We start from the raw sequence: 23,805 nt of genomic DNA, 5'->3' as shown, positions 1-23,805 counted from the left end.
ATACAACGCTTTTACGTGTATTTTTCAATACACACATAACACAATTATTTATGTGTAGTAAAAACTATCATATTCATTATAGGAAGACAAAATATAAATTGCTGTATTTTTATTTCTAAAATGTGTTACGAGACCTCCAGGCTACCGTGAGCTAGCATACATATCCCACAATCCCACCGCTTTAAAAAAAAAACCAAAAAAAAACTGCGCATGCGTCCTTCGCTCAAGCCATTATTTTGTCCTCAAGCTACTGAACAACGGGCTGGACGCGTCGTGAAATGAATTAAAATAGCCAACTCCGGAGGAATATTATTCGTTTTGTCCACCAATGCGGACATGAATGGAATGTCTCAGTGAATAACTCGGTGGGTAGCAGGGCTGTTGGCTCCTCCGCTGGACTTGGAGGCCGAAGACGGAGTGACAGCCCAGTTAAAAGAAGCAGCCTGCTGGGTGTTTATCTTGTTGGCTAGCCACCTAGCTAGCTTCCTAGACATTGACGAGGAGAGGAAGAATACTTAAAGGACATATTGATACTCTCTGAAATATATAACAGTGGCCTTCCTTGGGATACGTGAAGAAAAACATGGCACACCTACGAGACATGCAAAACCAGGTACGTATATGATCTTCACACACACTGTCAGGACAAGGCGACATACTTAATACACGGGTGGGAGGGCGACCAACATGTGTTATAAACAACCTACAAGTATGAAAATATCGTGTCAAGTCTATACATAGCCTAACATTGGTGTCATAAGCTCTTAATTGTGCCTACATTAGTAATAAACATGCAATACGATTTATGGTTTATGCACACAGTAAACTAATAAAATTGCTCAATTTATGGCCCACAAGCCAAATCTGGCCCGGCAGTGACGTTAGACTTGCCCGTAAATTCACGTGAAACTTTGGAATTATAAAAACACCAGAACACTGATTAGAGAAATTTTGACAAGTTTTGTTTTTTCAGCAGAAGCAACAGGTCCTTATACAAAAGAGATTCCGCCTGTCATTGTGGAGATCTTTGATTATATTACAGCCAATTAAAAGCACAAAGTGATACCAGTTCCAATGATCAATTCCATTGATTTGTGTTGTTATTGTGGTTGCCTGGGACCCCTGCAAAGACTCCTCCCACCCCCACCAAGGACTGTTTTCACTGCTGGACTCTAGAAAGAGGTTCCGCAGCCTCCGAAGCAGAACCTCCAGGTTCTGTAACAGCTTCTTCCCTCAAGCCGTAAGACTCTTGAAAGCATCATCATTAAATTATCCTCTCAGCTCCCCCCAAAATGGATTAACTCGCCTGGAATAAAAAAGACAATATAACATACATCCATAAACGTGGACGCATGTGAAAAAGTGCAATATATTTATCTGTACAGTAATCTATTTATTTATTTATATTTATATATATATTTATTTATTTTATATATATATTTATATATATTTATTTATTTATATATGCACCTTATTGCTTTTTTATCCTGCACTACCATGAGCTTATGTAACGAAATTTCGTTCTTATCTGTGCTGTAAAGTTCAAATTTCAATGACAATAAAAAGGAAGTCTAAGTCAAAGTCTAAATAGAGTAGATATTTTTAAGTAAATTTCAAGTTATGACAAAGCCGTGCATTGACATTACAGTTGTACCTCAACTAGATCTGCACGGTTTAGAGAAAAAAACTCATTGCAATTTTTCTCTCAAGTGATTGCGATTTTTATATTTTATACATAAAAATGCATAAAAGTGCTGAGTGATGCTATATAGCACTACCAATGAGTAATGAGTGATGGAAGACATGTTACTTTAAGATTGACTCGTCTATTCTTGCCACACATTAGAACAATATGCAATAATTCACTTAAAAACAATGTTTGCTATATGCAGACTGACTGACAGCTTAAACAGAAGTAATAAATGATACAAAATATACAGTGTGAACACTGTATATTTTGTATCATTTATTTCTGCATGTAATCATAATATATAATAAAGCAAGTAACCATTTAGAAGTATATCAACTTTTATGTCTCATTACTGTAGAATTGTTGACCATTGTACTGTAATTGGAAGGTAATTAACTTCATCCTAAATAAATAAACACACAAAAAAATAATAAAATGGACTTTCATTTCTACAAGCAGAAATGTTACAATAATAAATTGGGAATCTCTTAAAGTGCGTTTTTTCCCAGTTGGAAAAACTAGGTCGGACATTGTCTTTTTGTTTATTGCCACCATTTGATCACAGCATTCTGGCTGATTTTTCCGTGTTGATGGGCGTATATTGCCCATCCAATTTGAAGCTGAAATATTACCACAACGGGACACTTGGCAAAGCAACAATTAGGAGGAACGGAAAGTATGATTACAAATAATCATATTTTCCGTTCCTCCTAATTGTTGTTACTTTGTGGCACCTCATACTAGCAAGTCGCAAAAAGGGAGGCTGTCTGTACGTCTTTTCTGTGTGTGTAAAGTTGTCTCTCCGCCCCTGAGACAAATATTGTGAATGACTGAAAGAAGGGCTCACTGTGTTCAGTTAATTTTACTGTTAAATAAACGCGCTTCGGTGCTCAGAGCGATGCACAGAGTGAGATGTCTTTCTCCCTGTATGAAGCGAGATACGAACAAACGCGATGCTCAACAATTCTTATTGGCGAGCATGTCTGTCACTCAAATGCTGGTGACGGCGAAGAAAAAAACCCCAACAAAAACTCAGCCTCTTGCGGTTGTTTAACGCACTAAATTAAAACCTCAATGTCGATTCAATCTCGATTAATTGTGCAGCCGTAACCTCAACTTACAAGTTTAATTGATTCAGGGTTTCCCCTTCATGTTCTTGATTGTGACGCCCCGCCATGGCAAAATAAAAGCCGCCTCACTGTAAAAATTAGGGTTATTTTACGTGAAAACTAATTAAGGTAATATAATGTATTAATGGATATATATAGTGTAATATTTTTTTGGGGGGTTCTTATCTTTTTATGGCTGTTCAGTAGAGGAGGCACGGACATCAGTGTATTCACTGCACCTGCAACTGCACCACACCGTACATGTAATTTCTAGTCCTTCAACAATTGCTTTTTCTTAGGAATCAAAGTATATACATCCATCCAACCATTTTTTACCGCTTGTCCTTTTGGAGTTTGTCCTTCATATTATTATTATTAGCCTTTATTTAACCAGGTAAAATCCCATTGAGATCAAAGATCTCCTTTTCAAGGGAGACCTGGCCAAGAGGGCAGCAGCAAGGTTGCATTAAAAACAGTAAATAAATACATAAAACGTCACATTTACAACATTAAAACTTGCTCACATGACACATGTGCATACAGACAAGGTAGACTGCAGTCCTTTCACAGAAGTTTTAAACTCATTCAACGTAACTAGGGTTTGAAGTTTAATATTCGATTGTAGGTTATTCCATGCCTTCGGTGCTGAAAACCTAAATGCTTTCTTGCCCAGTTCAGTTCTTACTTTGGGGACGACAAATTGCAGAACATTCATTGAAGGAAGATTGTGACTTCCTTGTTACTTTGTTAAAAGACAAGACAAATAAGATGGAGTGATACCCAGAATGGTTTTGTAGATAAAAACATACCAATGATTGAGGCGTCGAGCACATAAAGATGTCCAGTTAACCATTGAGTGTAATACGCAATGGTGAGTAAGGGGAGCGCAGTTGGTGATTAATCTCAGTGCCCCGTGGTACACACTATCCAGCTTGTGGAGACAACCAGCAGTAGCATTCATGTACAACACATCTCCATAGTCAATAACAGGTAAAAAGGTTGTTTCCACCAATTTCTGTTTCACAGTAAAAGAAAAGCAAGACTTGTTTCTATAATAAAATCCCAGTAAAAGTTTCAGTTTTTTTACAACATACTGAATGTGCTCCTTAAATCTCAAGTGGTCATCAATTAAAAATCCTAAATATTTAAAAGCAGATACTAACATAATTTGTTGCCCATTTCTTGTTAAAATATTCTCACACAGTGCTGATCTTACAGTTTTTGATGTGGTAAAGAGCATACACTTTGTTTTCTCTGCATTTAAAACCAGTTGAAGATAGCAAAGTTGTTCTTGTACTCTGTCAAATGCATGTTGTAGATATTTAAAAGCCTCAGCAAGAGTGGGTGCTGTGCAGTATATGACAGTATCATCAGCATAGAAATGGAAATTTGAGTTCGGAATATTCTGTCCAAGATTATTTATGTAAATAGTGAATAATAAGGGGCCCAACACAGAACCTTAAGGGACACCCTTTTTCACTTGCAGTACGTCCGAGGAGGAACCTTCTATCTGAACAGCCTGAGTTCTACTTGTGAGGTAATTTGCAAACCATCCAACTGCTTGCTGAGAAAAACCAATAGCTGAAAGACGTTTGATTAAAATGACATGATCAACAGTATCAAATGCCTTTGAAAAGTCAATAAAGAGGGACAGACAGCACTGCTTCCTGTCAAGAGCTTCAGTTACATCATTTATAAACTTCATAGCAGCAGTAACAGTACTGTGATTTCTGCGAAAATCTGACTGAAATGGTGACAGAATAAAATTGGTGTCCAAAAAGTTGTATATATGTTACATAAAGCCTAATATTTGCACACTATTGACCAGTGATGCACCGAAAAATTTGTCGGCAGAAAAAAAGACTAATCACTAAAACCGGAAGTTGTGATGATGTCTGCGATTTGGATGTACTTTAATGTAGCCGAGATATACCCGTGGACAGCGACCTACAACATGTGTAATGTACACATATTAAGAGCACAGTGGTGGATTCTAAGGAGAGAAAATGCAGCTAGGGCAGCAACGCAAAGCATGGGTGACATCAGGCTCGCTCAAGCTCTCGCTCTTTCTCGGGAACATCGAGTTGACAGAAGTAAAGCGTCTCTAAACACGAGCACAGTCTCCAATAACACCAGAAAAAGATGCTAGATTTGTTGTTGTTGGTCGTTTTCATTAAAGAAAAAGTCACTAAAAGGACTGGAGAAGTCTTGAGAAACTTGAAAAAGTCTCGCCAAAGTACATTGTACAAGAAGCAAATAGAGCAAAACCATATACTATAGGAACAATATATCTTAATACTAATTAATAAAACAGATTTGTTTCTTAAATGTATGTATGTATTTATTAACAATTTTTTGGGAAGAAAAAAGTATGTTGGCAATCTGGGGGAAACCCTGTGGTTCTGTGACGGATCTCTTAACTCAAAACACTTGAATCTCAAATCAATGTCTATGCCAACTAATGGCAGGGATGCTTGTACCTCAAATTTTTGTTTAATTAGCCGAGAGACAGCTCATACCTCAAAACACTCTTTAGTTGTGGGACTCTTAATTTGAGGTATCACTGTATATACAAAATAAGGATATGTGTTTTACATTTTAAAAGTGTGTGTTTGAACATTGTCCTTTATGCTCAATCACACCCATTATATTGCCTGTTTGCCTTTGGCACATGCTGTTTATGTGTCTCAGCAGGAGACGCCTGTAATGAGTTTATTAGCTCGGTTACCATGGCATTTACTGCGCACATCAAAATATAGAGGGAAATAGCAATGAATACAATTGCATACGCAGTGGATTTATTCATTCCGATGATTAGTCTGGAAGAACAAAAAACAATAAGTTGTCAGCTGTTTATAAAGTCATTCTATCATTTTTGCTGTGACTGGACCAGAATTCCCGGTTGGATCCTGAAGAGTACTTCACCAAGCAAGAGCGCATCGGGAAGGGTTCCTTTGGAGAGGTCTACAAAGGCATCAACAACCGCACGAAAGAGGTGGTGGCCATTAAAATCATTGACCTGGAAGAGGCGGAGGACGAGATCGAAGATATTCAACAGGAGATCACGGTGCTGAGCCAGTGTGACAGTCCATTTGTCACTAAGTATTATGGCTCTTACCTGAAGGTAGGATGACTTTGCACCTGTTATCTGCTAAATTATTTTATTATATACACTAAAGGAGACCATAGTACAGAAATACAACTTGGCTTGAACTTAGAGTGGTCAGTGTACAGCTTGTTAAGCAGTGTAGCGTTACTATCCACTCAAAATGAGCACACAGCCAATATTGTCTGAATATCTGGCATAGCAAGTGTCTACGTCTCACAATAAGTGCCTGATCTGCAAATATCCAAATAACAAGTGCTAAACAGCGAGTGCAGACTATAAAATTGTTTGTTCTAGGGTTGTACGGTATACCGGTTCTAATAAAGTGCGGCGGTCCTAAGAAATTAAAAATGATACTATACTGCCTTCGAAAAATACGGTACATTTTTATTCATCTGCATGCTGCTGTGCGGCGGTGGCATACTTAGCCGAGGCGCATGATGTTGAGAGTGTCAGCACGCACGCTCAGAGTCAAGCGTGCATACAATAACAAACAGCTTGGAGATGAAGAATGGCAAAACACGGATATTCTACTGGTTAATAAAGAGTGTGTGTGAGGCGCAATATGGAGGAGGTATTTGGGCTTCAAAACTATCGATAAAGATGACACTTTAAACACGGAAGCACCGCGCTGCAGCACTGCCTTGAAACATGCCTCGCCAAAGGTGGCAGGATTAATAAAGTATTTTAACCTTTGCTTCAAACTTAGGTAAACAACCAAATAACAAGCATTCAGATCGACAGGTAACAAAGTTAACTCGCTCCCCTGCTGTGGGCATACAGATACGTAGACGGGCACACAGCTGCTTGGCTTGTTGCCAATTATTAGCACAGTCCAAACCACCCATGTAGCATAAACTAATGCAAGTGAAATTACTGAATTTGTCTGTGGGCTTTTAGCCATGGTATTGTTTTTAGTATTTAGTAATTATTGTATTTGTCTTAAAGCCAGACCTAGAGTGGCAACCATAAATCATGAAGCATTTACTGCAATGTCAGTAAAACTTGATATTCTATTCCAGGGGTCACCAACCTTTTTGAAACCAAGAGCTACTTCTTGGGTACTGATTAATGCGAAGGGCTACCAGTTTGATACACACTTAAATAAATTGCCAGAAATAGCCAATTTGCTCAATTTACCTTTAACTCTATGTTATTATTAATAATTAATGATATTTATCTTTGTGGAAACACTGATCATCTTAATGATTTCTCACAATAAATATATATAGAAACAGATAAATATCAATATGCAACACTTTATTTTTATATTTTCTCTAAGTGCACATTTTTCAAATTGAACATTTTCAAATGATCACTTCTAAGACAGTCTTGTGAAATCACAATATCTCATTTTAACTAGCTAACAAGCCATTTTTTTTCCTTTTACGGAAGGTTTTTTGTAAAAAATAAATGATGAAAAAAACACTTAATTGAACGGTTCAAAAGAGGAGAAAACACGAAAAAAATTAAAATTAAATTTTGAAAAATAGTTTATCTTCAATTTTGACTCTTTAAAATTCAAAATTCAACCGAAAAAAAGAAGAGAAAAACTAGCTAATTCGAATCTTTTTGAAAAAATTTAAAAAAGAATTTAAAGAACATCATTAGTAATTTTTCCTGATTAAGATTCATTTTAGAATTTTGATGACATGTTTTAAATAGGTTAAAATCCAATCTGCACTTTGTTAGAATATATAACAAATTGGACCAAGCTATATTTCTAACAAAGACAAATCATTATTTCTTCTACATTTTCCAGAACAAAAATTTTAAAAGAAATTCAAGACTTTGAAATAAGATTTAAATTTGATTCTACAGATTTTCTAGATTTGCCAGAATAATTTTTTTGAATTTTAGTCATAATAAGTTTGAAGAAATATTTCACAAATATTCTTTGTCGAAAAAACAGAAGCTAAAATGAAGAATTAAATTAAAATGGATTTATTATTCTTTACAATAAAAAAAATTAATTTACTTGAACATTGATTTAAATTGTCAGGAAAGAAGAGGAAGGAATTTAGAAGGTAAAAAGGTATATGTGTTAAAATCATTTTTAAGGTTGTATTTTTTCTCTAAAATTGTCTTTCTGAAAGTTATAAGAAGCAAAGTAAAAAAAATAAATGAATGTATTTAAACAAGTGAAGACCAAGTCTTTGAAATATTTTCTTGGATTTTCAAATTCTATTTGAGTTTTGTCTCTCTTAAAATTAAAAATGTCGAGCAAAGCGAAACCAGCTTGCTAGTAAATAAATACAATTTAAAAAATAGAGGCAGCTCACTGGTAAGTGCTACTATTTGAGCTATTTTTAGAACAGGCCAGCGGGCGACTCATCTGGTCCTTACGGGCGACCTGGTGCCCGCGGGCACCGCGTTGGTGACCCCTGTTCTATTCTAACCTAATCCTAGATGATGGCAGACTATATACACTTGTACCGGTAAATTGTTCTTCAAATGCAATAAGAAAAGCCCAATGTGTTTAATGCCTTTTAAGTTTAATCTTCCTAAAATGTTCTTTGAGTGCATTAAGAAATATATGTTTTATATATCATACGATTTTGTGTTAAAATTAAGCCAAAATGATATTTTTTGTGGCCCCCTTTATTTTGAAAAGTATCATAGTATTGAAATACATTTTGGTACCGTTACCAAAATATTAATATAGGGACAGCCCCAGTGTGTAGTATTGGAAGGCGTGTTGTGGGGGATCTACTAAGACTGCTGGTTCGACTGATAACAATTCCAAAAGTGGTGCAGACCGCCCTATTTAAATGAGGTTCATTTCCCTCCACATTTATGGCATCATATGGTCTAACCCGTTGTGTTACATCATGTTGTTGACATGCTGCACACAGATATAATGTGTACTAGCGTTTCTGGGCTATATTGAAGCGCGATCTAGACGACATAACCTACTTTTTGTTAGGATTGGCCTTCACTGGAGTAGGACCCCAACACATAGACGAAATGAATAACAATAATAACAAACAGCGCACTCAATAGGGAGTGAGAAAAAACAACTAAGGACGCACGCAAAAGGTGTGGAAAAATGGAAGTCACAGACAAAAAGGTGTGGAGAGGAACAAGTAAACAAAGTACACAACAGCGCGGGAGCAGAGCCACTGGAACGAGGAGCGTGAGTGGACCTAGAGCAGAGGAGATGAACACAACTGGAAGGGTGAAGCATCAGGAATTAACTGGCGCTAAGTGAATAGACTGGAGAGCTTATGTGGTCACGTAGGAAATGGGCATCAGATGTGTGTGAAGGTGGCTCCGTCCCCTAGCCTGAAAACCAGGCACTGCAGGTGTGTCTGGAACATTCCAGAAAATACTATGCATATCGCAAGAATTCTTTTCATATAGGAGATATATTGTAATATATGGGAGATATAATAAATATATTTCGTATAGGAAAAAACTAACACCATTAAATACATCTCCAAAAATGACAGACACCAAAACAAATACATTGAAATTATTTTAATCAACCCCTAAAGTCATCCAACATTAATAAATTGTCAAATATTATTGCTGAATAGACCATATATCTAATATTTTTTTCAAATGTGTTGACAAATGTTCTCTCTCTCAATCGTCAGCGTGATCGCCTCCTTTCTCATTTGTGCAAACATTCCAGACTATCTTGATATTTACACAAAAGAGCGACCGCAGAACAGTTTAAGTCAGGATAAATCACATTTAACTCTCATCTTTCCAGTTTTGTGGGCGTTCTAATAATCAGCATATATTTTCAAATACATGAAGACAATATAGACAAATGTGTCTATATTTTGCTCATTTAAGAGATGCAATCCTCTGGGCTTAGTAGAGCAGCTTTGCATGTTTGTTTTTTTACACGCAAACCATCAAGCCCTTTGTGTCCAAATTGTTAGCATTCAGTGTGACCCCCATTGCCAACGAGCATGGCCATAATCCTCCTGGGCATGACATTCACCACCACCACTTATATTAATACTCACTCACATGTGTTGTCAGCTGTTTACACAATAATGGCTCTATGTGATAGTAAGTCTGTACTGCTGGACAAGCTGTACATTGACTACTCTCAAGGGTAAGTTGAATTTCTGTGGTATTGTCTTTTGAGAAGAGATACTGTAATACATGTGCGAGGTATACTTGATGCCTTGAAAAACTCATCATGTTCTCTGAATTCTGTCTACCAGGGGACCAAGCTTTGGATTATCATGGAATATTTAGGAGGAGGATCTGCATTGGATCTGGTAAGACAGGGGTTCTAAAATGTTCCACTACAGAGGGGACCGGGACCCCACTCAAATACTAACACTGAATTAGTAATCTTACTCTTGATTTTAATTGTATTCAATAATTATATCTGACCTACTTACAGTTTACTACCTTAAAAACTAACATGAAACCCTGTTTTAATCACAAAGATTATTTTATTATTTAACACAAAAAACCATAGGCTTAGGTCAGGCTGATTAGAAAAATAAGTACTAACCAAATATACTACATAAGAAGGGACTCATGAATAACTGACGAAAAATTCATTTGCATACAAATTTATTGCGTTAAAATAAACTAAATTAATAAGGAATATCTTTCTGAAATAAACTGTCAATAAAATTAAAGTGCAATTGAAAATAGTGAATTGAAGTGAAGTGAATTATATTTATATAGCGCTTTTCTCTAGTGACTCAAAGCGCTTTACATAGTGAAAACCCAATATCTAAGTTACATTTAAACCAGTGTGGGTGGCACTGGGAGCAGGTGGGTAAAGTGTCTTGCCCAAGGACACAACAGCAGTGACTAGGATAGCAGAAGCGGGGATCGAACCTGCAACCTTCAGGTTGATGGCACGGCCACTCTACCAACCGAGCTATACCGCCCCTAAAGTGGTGAAAATACAGCTTCACCACTTTAGTCACAATGTTTGCGCTTAAGAAACTTTTCTATGATGAGCCTCAGACTTCTTCTGTTTGTTTGATATTATCATTACTGCCACAAGTAGTGGAAAAGTGTATTACAACTGAGTATCGCTACGAAACATATTTTTGCGGTCCAACAATGGGCCCCGCCCCTTTAGTTAAGAATCACTGGGGTAAGATGTATTTTCTTGCAACATTACGGTGTTTAATTCTCAAATCTAAAAGCAAAACCGTTCCTTTTCACTCTAGCTCCGCCCAGGGCCTCTTGAAGAGACGTACATTGCCACAATATTGCGGGAAATCTTGAAAGGGTTGGAATATTTGCACTCGGAAAGGAAGATTCACAGAGACATTAAAGGTCAGAAGAACATCAATGCTAATCAAAAAGAAATCCACACTTAATTTCTCTTAATGCTAGCTCTTTCTTTTTTCTCCAGCTGCCAACGTGCTCTTGTCAGAGCAGGGCGATGTGAAACTGGCAGATTTCGGTGTGGCAGGACAGTTGACAGACACTCAAATTAAGAGGAACACATTTGTGGGCACACCTTTCTGGATGGCGCCAGAAGTCATCAAACAGTCGGCCTACGACTTCAAGGTGAGGAAACGCTGTGTGGACGTGTCACTTGAAGTAAACCACCAACATGAAACATCAGTTCTGTGTGGGAAAAGAACACATTTTCTCGTTATGCACCAATCGCGGTCATGGCCAGCAAGGTGCGTTCATGAACCTTCTCTATGGCTGTTGGTTTTGGTGCCAGAATTATGGCAATTTCTCCTCGATTTTATTTGATATTGTTGAATGGACAAATGGATGGATGAATGTATTACTTCATTTAGTTTAAGGTTTAATGTTTATTATCTTTGTAATTTTTCACATCTTACATAGTGAACAGAGTTATGTTTCTTATACAATAATAGTTGAAGGGACAAGTGCAAGGCAAAAGTGATGTAACATTAGGGAAGGGTACCGTTCGCATTTGAACCGATACAGTTCCGATACGGGTACTGAACGGTACCAATTTTCGGTACTTTTTTGTGTGTTATTAAAATATAATTTGTTTCTGCTAATAAAATCAAATTTTTACTGCAACATTAAAAATAGAGCTGACTATGACAACTGCTGTCCAGTTGTTACATCTTGTATCATGAAGTCCGAGACGTTAGATAGCAGTAGTGTATAGTTTGTGGTGTGTTGGTATGATTTTATACCAATGTCGGCCAACCCTAAAAACAGGCTTCAAAGACAGTCCAACTATCCGTAACACCCCAAATATGAAAAACGGTTCCCTTATGATAAGAATTAATTTTCTTTATAACATATTTGTATTTTTAGCATCTCAAAGTGCTACAGAGCCGAGAAGAGACAAATAAAATGTAATTTAAAAAATAATTACATAGCAACGTCAAAGGTTGAAAGAGGAACAGATAGACATTTTTTAGTCAAATGCTTTTAAAAAAATAGGTTTTAAGCGGCAATCGTTTTGTGGCGGTCCAAATGTAACTGTGGTGTGCAACACTGAATCATAAAGTATGATGCAGTGCAGACCACAACCATCATGTTGGTAAAACATGACTTCTAGGACGGCGTCAGTTGGAACAAACTTTGCTTCAGCTGAGTTGTATGTACATTAGATTGTGCAAGTGCACCTAATGTTGCCATGGTGATCCCCCAAGCTTTAACGTAGTTGTTCTCCTCTTTCAGGCCGATATTTGGTCGCTGGGTATTACGGCCATCGAGCTGGCGAAAGGAGAACCTCCCAACTCTGACTTACACCCAATGAGGGTCCTCTTCCTCATTCCTAAAAATACTCCACCAACCCTGGACGGACCTTACAGCAAGCCTTTCAAAGAGTTTGTGGAGGCCTGTCTCAACAAAGACCCCCGTTTTGTGAGTAAAGTCTGTTTCTACTGCACCTGGAAGCAAACCAGGGCTTACACATGAACTGTCATTCCACTCTGCATGCATGCATGCTGTAATTTGTCAAGCACTCGCTGAAATAATCAAATAGGATTAAAATCCCTTCAAAGAGTCATTTGATGCTGGACACATGGTTCCTACTGTGAATCTTCATCTTCAAATGTGTCGTAGAGACCAACAGCCAAGGAGCTGCTGAAGCACAAATACATCACCCGCTACACCAAGAAGACGGCCTATCTGACTGAGCTCATCGACCGCTACCGCCGCTGGAAGTCCGAAGGTCACGGGGATGAGTCCAGCTCTGATGACTCTGACATGTGAGTCTTAGAACAACATGGTCGCACACACTACGGGCCAATTAATTGGGTACACTTAGATGGAGCACTTCAATCAAAGTTCATTTATATAGCCCTTAATCACAGGTGCCTTGAAGGGCTGAATAAACCACACGGATACCTTCATGATAACGTGAGAGTCCAGTCTGTTGGGGGCAAGCACAGGCTCGTAGGAGTGGGTCATGACCAATGTTCCCTCTAATTTTTCATGTGTGTGAGCAACATCAGACGTGCACACTGTGGCTACACCAGCGTCACACCTGTCCCAAACCTGACATCATAACAATTTAAATGTTTTATTAAAATAATTTTGCCCTCTTACAATGAAAATAACAAAAAACATGTTTTTCATGACCTATGTGCTAGTATTGTATGTCTGCCTTTAAAAGAAATGTTACCCCTTTCAGAGATTACATTTAGTTCCTGTAATTTTCTGTCTGTAAAATAAAAAAATTTATTAGCATTTATGAAATCTGGTGACAATATTTCATGAATAATAGTCTTGGATTAACATTCTTAATAAATGGCAGTAAAATAAGCACACATCTGATTGAGGAGTCAGAGTATTACAACCTGGCATTTACACATTGTGTGGCGTTGGGGTTGTCCGACTTTTTGTGTGGCCATAAACGCAGCACTGGCTAAGTGCCATGAGTGCTTGTGTTGGTGCAGGTGAGAGAGCGAGCGGCTTCTGTTGAAACGACGGATGACAACGTTAGTTTAAACCTGGTTTGTATGGCAGAAAATTACCAGTTTTTATATAGATACGTTTTTTTACTCATGTTTTTGGTGTGGTTACAAACAGTTTTGCTCAATAAAGTGATTGATGGAATTCCATTCGGTAAAGTGTCTCGACAGACGATAATTGAACTGTTGACAAAGATGGTTTTATTCATTGGGGCCACTCTTGTTGTCACCTGTCACTCCCAGAGTTGCATTGCAAAATCATACAGAATAAATTGTAATGTGTTTATTTTGTTTAAAGTTCAGATGGGATTTTTGATTTTCTGCGCGGCATTAATTTGCTGTGCGCAGAGGACACGTGAGCAGTGCGCAATTGCGCAGGCGCGCACCTTAGAAGGGAACGTTGGTCATGACGTTGAACAGCTAGCGAATCCTCCAGACTGGTATCTCTCCGGGGATTATCCGTGGCCATCTGGTAAAGGAGAGGGTGGCCAAAAAAGAGAGCAGCGGCAGGTCAAATGGTCTAAAACAGAGTCTAAAAGCTAGTGTTCATAGATGAGTTTTAAGATGGGACGTAATTGCTTCCACTGAGGTAGCATCTCTAACTATTACTGGTAGGGCATTCCAGAGTACCGGAGCCCGAATAGAAAACGCTCTAAAGCCGGCAGACTTTTTTTGATCTCTGGTAATCACTAATAAGCTCTTGGAAGTTCTTGGAATGTAGGTTTTTGGACAGAACGCAGGGTAACATAAGCTGATTTCTGATATCTGATACCAATTTTGGATCAATATTGGATCGGGACACTCCTAGTTCTGACGTGGAATACACATTTAAGAACACACATGATTGTGGCAGACATGTGATGACTTTTGCTACAGTATAGCCTGTCTAAATGCTACATGTAATTTTCAAAAATCCCATCCAAGACAGTAGCTGTCATTTTGTTCATTATTTCTACTGTTTATGTTTTGACATTGAATAGTTGAATCATTTTTTAAACATAAACAACATGTGTGAATGTGAGTGTGAATGTTGTCTTTCTATCTGTGTTGGCATTGCGATGAAGTGGCGACTTGTCCAGGGTGTTCCCCGCCGCTGTCCGTCTATCTGTGTTGGCCCTGCGATGAGGTGGCAACTTCGCCTACCGCCCGTGTGCGGCTGAGATAGGCTCCAGCAAACCCGTGAGGGACAAGCGGTAGAAAATGGATGGATGGACAACATGACTGCAAGATATTTGGTATTTCATGCTATGAATCATAAATGGCTATTCAGAAAAAGGAAGTTAGCTAATAGATTACCGGTAAACTTTGTTTGTACTCTTTATGATGTTTGCATTTGGAGCAGTTAGAAGTGGGGACGGAGTCGAAGAGACAGAAATTGGCAATAAAATCTAAGGCAGAATACACTAAAGCAGAAACAAAAAGGAAAATGCAAGCTGCTCAGATATTTGCCATGACGGCTCATGTCAGAGCCATCAAAGCAAAAATGCCAAAGTAATGTGTAAATAATGTCAACAACTGGATGAACCATCTGTGGCTGTGAAATGAACACTAGTAAGGTTGTAAATACTGAATATAGTAGGCTAACCTCTGTGGTTCCTATGAATGTGAACACAAGTTGTAATTACTGTAATGACTAAACATAGTACTGAAACAGACGTAGTGATTCATTTGGATGAATGGGGTATGTAGTTATGTCAACTCTGTTGATCTTTTTCAATTCTTTATCAAACACTAAAACCTCTTTAAATTGTGCTTTTTTGGGGGTAATTTTTGCATGTTTAATTGCTGGAAAACCAGGAGCTCTTTGTTCCCCCACCAGGACCGCCCTGGACCTGGCCGGGGACCTGGGGCCCCCAGACCCCTGGCTTCTTTTCAGTTTTTTTCATGAAGTTCAAATCACATGCTTGGTGAAGAAGTTACAGTGTTGTACTTTTGTTTACGTTTGTACAATCAAAGAATCAACTCACCAGTGCTGTTAATGCTGACTGAGCACTTAGCTCCATACCACCATTACAACATTGGTTCTTTTGTCTTATGGTCAAAGAGAGCTTTGGACTTTTCTCATGCACTCCAAAATATCAATCATTTTTTCAAAACAAGGTCATGTATATTTCCCAAAGTAACACTCAGAGCGGAGTAGATCATGTGTGTAGAAGTGATCATCTGCAATCTTGGTGTTGTCTGCTGGATGCTTTCTTCCTCGTGTTCTTCTATCAGTGCTCTTGAAGTGGCGCCATGTTTCTGTGTGCAGGGACGGTGACGGCGACGTGGATTCCTGCCCCATGTGGACCTTCCCCACCGTCAGACCCAGCACTATGAACAAGTTGCAGCAGGGCTACACACACACCGACTCAGAGGTAGGACACACAACGCAAACACCAAAATATTTCACACATTCCACTCTTGCTGTCTTCAAGTCAGGAGATTCCGTGAAGAGGCAACCTAAGTCACAGTGCCTGTCGGCCTTGGTCACACCCATCTTCAGAGAGGTACGTCTGTCTTGTGGACCGTACCAACATGACATTGTGCTGTTTGTAACATTTTGAAAAGACTCTCACAATAGTCTCTTTAACGTCCATCTACCAAAATGTAGTCTTGATACTGGAATTGGATTTTAAAAGTGCGTTTAGAACAGTAGGAAGGCGATTCATAAGGCCCTATTTGTTGCGGTTTACCTGACACATGCAACGTGACGAATTGAGGGTGTGCACTATCCGCTCTAGTGTTGAATATCTTCAAATGTGCTTAGTGAAAATTCCAACTTAGACCACAGCGTCAGTTGCTATGTAGAGTGGCGCTTTCCATCATTTTCAGCAGACTGCATCGCAAAATGATTAACCCCCTCTTCCTCTCACACGAGACCCACCCAGGAAATCCCTTCCCTACTGTAAGCCAAAGTAGGAACACGCCATGTGTTTGTCCACACTTGTTTCTGACAGTGCATAGTCCAAGAAGCAAAGTTCTGTACTTAACCCACTTTAGTCCACTAACTCCGCACTTGACCTCACATATCACGTACGACAAGGGCAAGTGCACTTGATTTGGAATTTATCACGTACAACAAGGGGAACTGCACTTTATTTGCAATTTAGCCTGTCCTTCACAATCATTATAGGAGACAAGAAAACAAATATATATTTTTTTATGCATTCTAACTTGTAAATCAAAGTCAAGTTACAAGGAAGTCAATGGGAGCTCCACTATTGCGCCCATAAAATCCAATAAATAACCATTCAAAAACCACCAACAATACTCTATTTACATTTGGTGACTTGAATATTAATAAGTATTTGTGGTATTGTTATTATAAGGACTGACACAGACAAACTATTTTCGGTGGCACGTTGTCACAGAGCGCTAACTAGCCTGTTGCTGCTGTGTTGACATCAACTGGTGAGCTGCTCTCTCACCACGGAGCTGTATTTCCAAGCGTACAAATGAAGACAAAAATGTAAAGAATTTTTTTGAATTGAAGAAAACTTTAGTACCGTATTTTTCGGAATATAAGGCACTCCGGCCGAAAATGCATAATAAAGAAGGAAAAAAACATATATAAGTCGCACTGGAGTATAAGTCGCATTTTTTGGGGAAATGTATTTGATAAAACCCAACACCAAGAATAGACATTCGAAAGGCAATTTAAAATAAATAAAGAATAGCGAACAACAGGCTGAATAAGTGTACGTTATATGAGGCATAAATAACCAACTGAGAACGTGCCTGGTATGTTAACGTAACATATTATGGTAAGAGTCAGTCAAATAACTATAACATATAGAACATGCTATACGTTTACCAAACAATCTGTCACTCCTAATCGCTAAATCCCATGAAATCTTATACGTCTAGTCTCTTACGTGAATGAGCTTAACAATATTATTTGATATTTTACGGTAATGTGTTAATAATTTCACACATAAGTCGCTCCTGAGTATAAGTCGCACCCTCGGCCAAACTATGAAAAAAACTGCGACTTATAGTCCAAAAAATACGGTAATCATCTTGGGGCCCCAGGCAACTGCTTGTGTTTGCCTCATGGTAAGTGTGGCCCTGTATGTGTGTTAAAGGCCTACTGAAACCCACTACTACCGACCACACAGTCTGATAGTTTATACATCAATGATGAAATCTTAACATTGCAACACATGCCAATACGGCTGGGTTAGCTTACTAAAGTGCAATTTTAAATTTTGCGCGAAATATCCTGCTGAAAACGTCTCGGTATGATGACGCCTGCGCGTGACGTCACGGATTGAAGAGGACATTTTGGGACAGCATGGTGGCCAGCTATTAAGTCATCTGTTTTCATCGCAAAATTCCACGGTATTCTGGACATCTGTGTTGGTGAATCTTTTGCAATTTGTTCAATGAACAAAGGAGACAGCAAAGAAGAAAGCTGTAGGTGGGAAGCGGTGTATTGCGGCAGGTGTTGTGCTGGATAACGCACCCCCGCCGTAGAATGCACCCCTTGACTGGTGTGCCGGATAGCACAGCCGGTGTTTCATTGTTTAAATTCCCGAAAGATGACAGTCAAGCTTTACCATTGGCCTGTGGAGAACTGGGACAACAGAGACTCTTACCAGGAGAACTTTGAGTTGGATACGCAGACGCGGTACCGTGAGTACGCATGCAGCTGCGGCTTCCAAATATTTGATCGCTTGCCCGTACGTGCGTGCCGCTATGTGCATGTCACGTACGTAACTTTGGGGAAATATATGTGCTGTATGAACTTTGGGGAGGTGAACGGTACTTTGGGCTGTGGGATTGAGTGTGTTGTGCAGGTGTTTGAGTTGTATTGGCGGGTTATATGGACGGGAGGGGGGAGGTCTTTGTTATGCGGGATTAATTTGTGGCATATTAAATACAAGCCTGGTTGTGTTGTGGCTAATAGAGTATATATATGTCTTGTGTTTATTTACTGTTTTAGTCATTCCCAGCTGAATATCAGGTCCCACCCGCCTCTCACAGCATCTTCCCTATCTGAATCGCTCCCACTGCCCTCTAGTCCTTCACTCTCACTTTCCTCATCCACGAATCTTTCATCCTCGCTCAAATTAATGGGGAAATTGTCGCTTTCTCGATCCGAATCGCTCTCGCTGCTGGTGGCCATGATTGTAAACAATGTGCAGATGTGAGGAGCTCCACAACCTGTGACGTCACGCTACTCGTCTGCTACTTCCGGTACAGGCAAGGCTTTTTTATCAGCAACCACAAGTTGCGAACTTTATTGTCGATGTTCTCTACTAAATCCTTTCAGCAAAAATATGGCAATATCGCGAAATGATCAAGTATGACACATAGAATGGACCTGCTATCCCCGTTTAAATAAGAAAATCGCATTTCAGTAGGCCTTTAAAGTGTGAACGTTAAAGCCCCACTTAAAGGGAAAGTGCACTTTTTTGAGAATTGTGTCTATCATTCACAACTATTATGTAAGACAAGAACTTGTTTTTATTTTTTTATGCATTCTAAATAGTAAATATATGCAAACACCTCCATTAATGTTTTATATACATGATGTAAGTATATATGTAATGTAGTAACATGTATAATAACATTTAATATTTACCTATTTTCATCACTTTAAGCATTAATTTTAAGCATTAGTTTCAAAAAAGCATCACGATGTTCACAATTTTTTCTCTTCATCACTGATTATTACTCACTGCAGACTTTATGAGAGCCAACAAACATAATAAGACATCACTTACTGTACAAGGTCTGCTGTCATTAGGATGCCGACTGCTAGGAAGTTCATATTTTTCGACTCATTATTCTCGCCAAGAAAAGGGGGGTGAAACCAAGCGTCTTTTTGTGTCATTCTTGCCATTTCCGGGTCTAAATTGGCTGTCAGAGTGTACCAACTTGTAGGATTACGTCCTCATCCTTCTACTGTCCAGGTGAGAGGCATGATTTATGATCTTTTCACAAAACCCGAGGCGAGGAAGCAGCTCACCAGCTCATGATGTCAACATAGCAGCAACAAGCTACTTAGCTCCCTGTGATCACGGCACCACTATAAATAGTTTGTCTTTGTTTGCGTTTATAATACCACTAATACTTGCTAATACACATGTCACCAAATGTAAATGGAATATTGTTGGCGCTTTTGGAACGTTTTTTAGAGGGCTTTATGGGCGGAATAATGTACTCCTATTGATTCCATTGTTAGAGGACTTTTACTTACGCTTATTTACGAGTGAGAATGCATAAAAACGGTGCAGCTAATTTATGGATTTTTCTTCGCTGACGGCCATAAAACGTAGTTTTCATTAAACACATGCAAACACACTTAGATGGTGTTATTGTTTGTGAGTTCGTTCACGGCAGGTGCTGCTGGGTGAATGTGAATTCCTGCTGTTTAAAGCTTTGAACCGGAAGTAGAAGCGCTGCTCCATCTTTTCGCGGTCCATAGCGTTACTACTCGTATGGATTCTTCATTCATCACTCCAAGCGACGCTTCTAAGTTTTACAATATAACTAAAACAATTCTTACTTACTAAAGCGTCCCAAGTGTGATGGCTGTAGGAGTATCTTCATGCATATTTGTACGTGCTATCGTAATGTAATCAAGCGAGCGTCGTTAGCATTAGCTAATATGCTAACACATTAACAAGTGTCTGTGTTAGTATTATTAACTTACAAAGGCATTCTTTTTGTATTGTTTCAGTTTCACAAATTACTCAGTAAATTCACCAAAACGTCACCATGGAGTTAGTGAGTCTGTTAAGCTGATTGGAGAGCTAGTGGGTCCATGACCATGACTTCTGTTTTGTTTGATCAGCTGTTTTACTGCCGTGTTACAGACACTGTTTGGAAACAATTAAGGTATCTAAATAAATATTTATAAAATATTTATGTGTAAATAACTCATTTTACAACATATATATCTGCGGCTTATAGTCCAGTGTGGCTAATACCGTATTTTTCGGACTATAAGTCGCAGTTTTTTTCATAGTGCGACTTATACTCAGGAGCGACTTCTGTGTGAAATTATTAACACATTACCGTAAAATATCAAATAATATTATTTAGCTCATTCACGTAAGAGACTAGACATATAAGATTTCATGGGATTTAGCGATTAGGAGTGACAGATTGGTAAACGTATAGCATGTTCTATATGTTATAGTTATTTGAATGACTCTTACCATAATATGTTACGTTAACATACCAGTTCTCAGTTGGTTATTTATGCCTCATATAACGTACACTTATTCAGCCTGTTGTTCACTATTCTTTATTTATTTTAAATTGCCTTTGGAATGTCTATTCTTGGTGTTGGGTTTTATCAAATAAATATCCCCAAAAAATGCGACTTAAACTCCAGTGCGACTTATATATGTTTTTTTCCTTCTTTATTATGCATTTTCGGCCGGTGCGACTTATACTCCGAAAAATACGGTACATGGAATTTGTTTCCCCTCTCGCTCTAAGATTTAGTGGGTGTAGCTTATATACCGGCGCACTCTGTAGTCCGGAAACGCATCGGTCTTCTTGTCTCTCATAATGATTGTGAATTTGATGCGAAATTCCAAAGAAAGTACAGTTCCTCTTCCATCAGCAACATTAATGCTAGATTATCCTATTTGCTGAATATCTGCTCCCAGATTTATTTTAAAGGGGAACATTATCACAATTTCAGAATGGTTAAAACCATTAAAAATCAGTTCCCAGTGGCTTATTATATTTTTCGAAGTTTTTTTCAAAATTTTACCCATCACGCAATATCCCTAAAAAAAGCTTCAAAGTGCCTCATTTTAACCACCCGTCCATTTTCCTGTGACGTCACATAGTGAAGCCAACACAAACAAACATGGCGGAAAGAACAGCAAGCTATAGCGACATTAGCTCAGATTCAGACTCGGATTTCAGCGGCTTAAGCGATTCAACAGATTACGCATGTATTGAAACGGATGGTTGTAGTGTGGAGGCAGGTAGCGAAAACGAAATTGAAGAAGAAACTGAAGCTATTGAGCCATATCGGTTTCAACCGTATGCAAGCGAAACCGATGAAAACGACACAACAGCCAGCGACACGGGAGAAAGCGAGGACGAATTCGGCGATCGCCTTCTAACCAACGATTGGTATGTGTTTGTTTGGCATTAAAGGAAACTAACAACTATGAACTAGGTTTACAGCATATGAAATACATTTGGCAACAACATGCACTTTGAGAGTGCAGACAGCCCAATTTTCATCAATTAATATATTCTGTAGACATACCCTCATCCGCTCTCTTTTCCTGAAAGCTGATCTGTCCAGTTTTGGAGTTGATGTCAGCAGGCCAGGGAAGCTAGGGTCGATAGGGGGTTTAGCTCGCTCGTCTGCGGGAACAAACTGCCGCCATTGCTTGCCGTGCTACCGAGTGCCTTTGTCCCTAAATTGCTCACACACTCCGGCAGATTCAATGGGGGTCTGGCGGCAGATTTCTTTGACTTTATCGTTGGAAATGCATCTGCTTTGAGTGTCGCAGGATATCCACACATTCTTGCCATCTCTGTCGTAGCATAGCTTTCGTCGGTAAAGTGTGCGGAACAAACGTCCAATTTCTTGCCACTTTCGCATCTTTGGGCCACTGGTGCAACTTGAATCCGTCCCTGTTCGTGTTGTTACACCCTCCGACAACACACCGACGAGGCATGATGTCTCCAAGGTACGGAAAACAGTCGAAAAAACGGAAAATAACAGAGCTGATTTGACTCGGTGTTTAATAAAATGGCGGATTGCTTCCCGATGTGACGTCACATTGTGACGTCATCGCTCCGAGAGCGAATAACAGAAAGGCGTTTAATTCGCCAAAATTCACCCATTTAGAGTTCGGAAATCGGTTAAAAAAATATATGGTCTTTTTTCTGCAACATCAAGGTATATATTGACGCTTACATAGGTCTGGTGATAATGTTCCCCTTTAAGATATGTAGCAAAGCTGTCCTCCACCATGTAGCTAGAGACGGGTCATAGGCAGTGTGATGTTAATCAGGAAGCAGCTCTTTTTATTGATAATGTCATGAAAACCAAGAACTTCACAAGCGACCGTTACACTCAAAAGTGGAGCGAACAGGAAAACGGTGGGAGTTTTCTCACATTTGGTAAGAGTTGTAACAATAAACTGCAATGATGCATAAACTACACTGTGCCTTTCTTTTCCTTGATTGACACGTTCACTTTTTCCACTCACACACCCAGCTGAGGGAGAAGCGGCGAGCGAGCGGCGGCGGAGTCGGCGCCATTGAGGAGCTGGAGAACGCTTTCAACCTGGCAGAGGAATCATGCCCCGGCATCTCCGACCGCCTTGTCACGCACATGATGGAGAGCGTGTGCAGGTAGCGAGCGGCTCGGCCCGTTGGCGGGGACGACGTTCTAACACGCTACTTTGTGATCCATCAGGTTTTCTTTCAACGGTAACAGCACGCCATCTTCAAGATGAAAACACCCACTGAATGTTAAGCCCCGCCCCCTTCTGTCTTCTAAACATGTCTCCAAAACTCCGAGAAGGACCTGAGCAGCCCCAATCTTCCTTCTGCTTTTACAAATCTTTTATGTAGTTCTGAAATATTTTTACAGTTTTTTCCTTTGAGAGCGGAGAGTATTTAAGACACACAAAGCCATGAAAGTTATCACGTTGTGTACCTGTTAGACTGAAAAGGTATAATAAATTGAATGAAAAAGTGAGTTGTATCCTTTTTTTCCAACTACATTTTAGTAAGATTGTTCGAACACATTAGATAAATGTGTCCGTTTTATTCACCTTTCTAAATTGTAGAAGAATTATCAATATATCTCTACAGTAATCTATTTAAATATATATATATATATATATATTTTTATTTTTTTATTTTTTTTTATATATATATTATTTATATATATTTATTTATTTATATATGCACCTTATTGCTTTTTTATCCTGCACTACCATGAGCTTATGTAACGAAATTTCGTTCTTATCTGTGCTGTAAAGTTCACATTTGAATGACAATAAAAAGGAAGTCGAAGTCGAAGTCAAAGATCACAGTTTGAGAGATGTCATATTACGGTTACACTGCAGG

At 38.9% G+C, this 23,805-nt stretch overlaps 1 protein-coding gene across 2 annotated transcripts; it reads left to right on the top strand.

The window, feature by feature from the left end:
* The first annotated feature begins 205 nt into the window (after nt 1–205).
* stk25b (serine/threonine kinase 25b) lies at nt 206–23,431 on the top strand. 2 transcript variants are annotated; one of them, XM_061977714.2, is made up of 11 exons: nt 206–613; nt 5,693–5,923; nt 10,090–10,146; nt 11,065–11,173; nt 11,253–11,410; nt 12,518–12,703; nt 12,905–13,050; nt 16,007–16,112; nt 16,173–16,244; nt 22,946–23,085; nt 23,147–23,431. In XM_061977714.2, coding segments are annotated over exons 1-11 (1,236 nt in total). In that variant the 5' UTR covers nt 206–583; the 3' UTR covers nt 23,148–23,431. The 2 variants fall into 2 exon arrangements, with proteins under 2 accessions (XP_061833698.1, XP_061833697.1); XM_061977713.2 differs by having other exon boundaries at nt 207–613; nt 22,946–23,082.
* The last annotated feature ends 374 nt before the right edge of the window (nt 23,432–23,805 follow it).

This window comes from Nerophis lumbriciformis, linkage group LG18 (genome assembly GCF_033978685.3).
Source record: "Nerophis lumbriciformis linkage group LG18, RoL_Nlum_v2.1, whole genome shotgun sequence".
NCBI lineage: Eukaryota > Metazoa > Chordata > Actinopteri > Syngnathiformes > Syngnathidae > Nerophis > Nerophis lumbriciformis.
The sequence above is the reverse complement of the archived record's forward strand: the minus strand, read 5'-3'. Positions and strand labels throughout refer to the sequence as shown.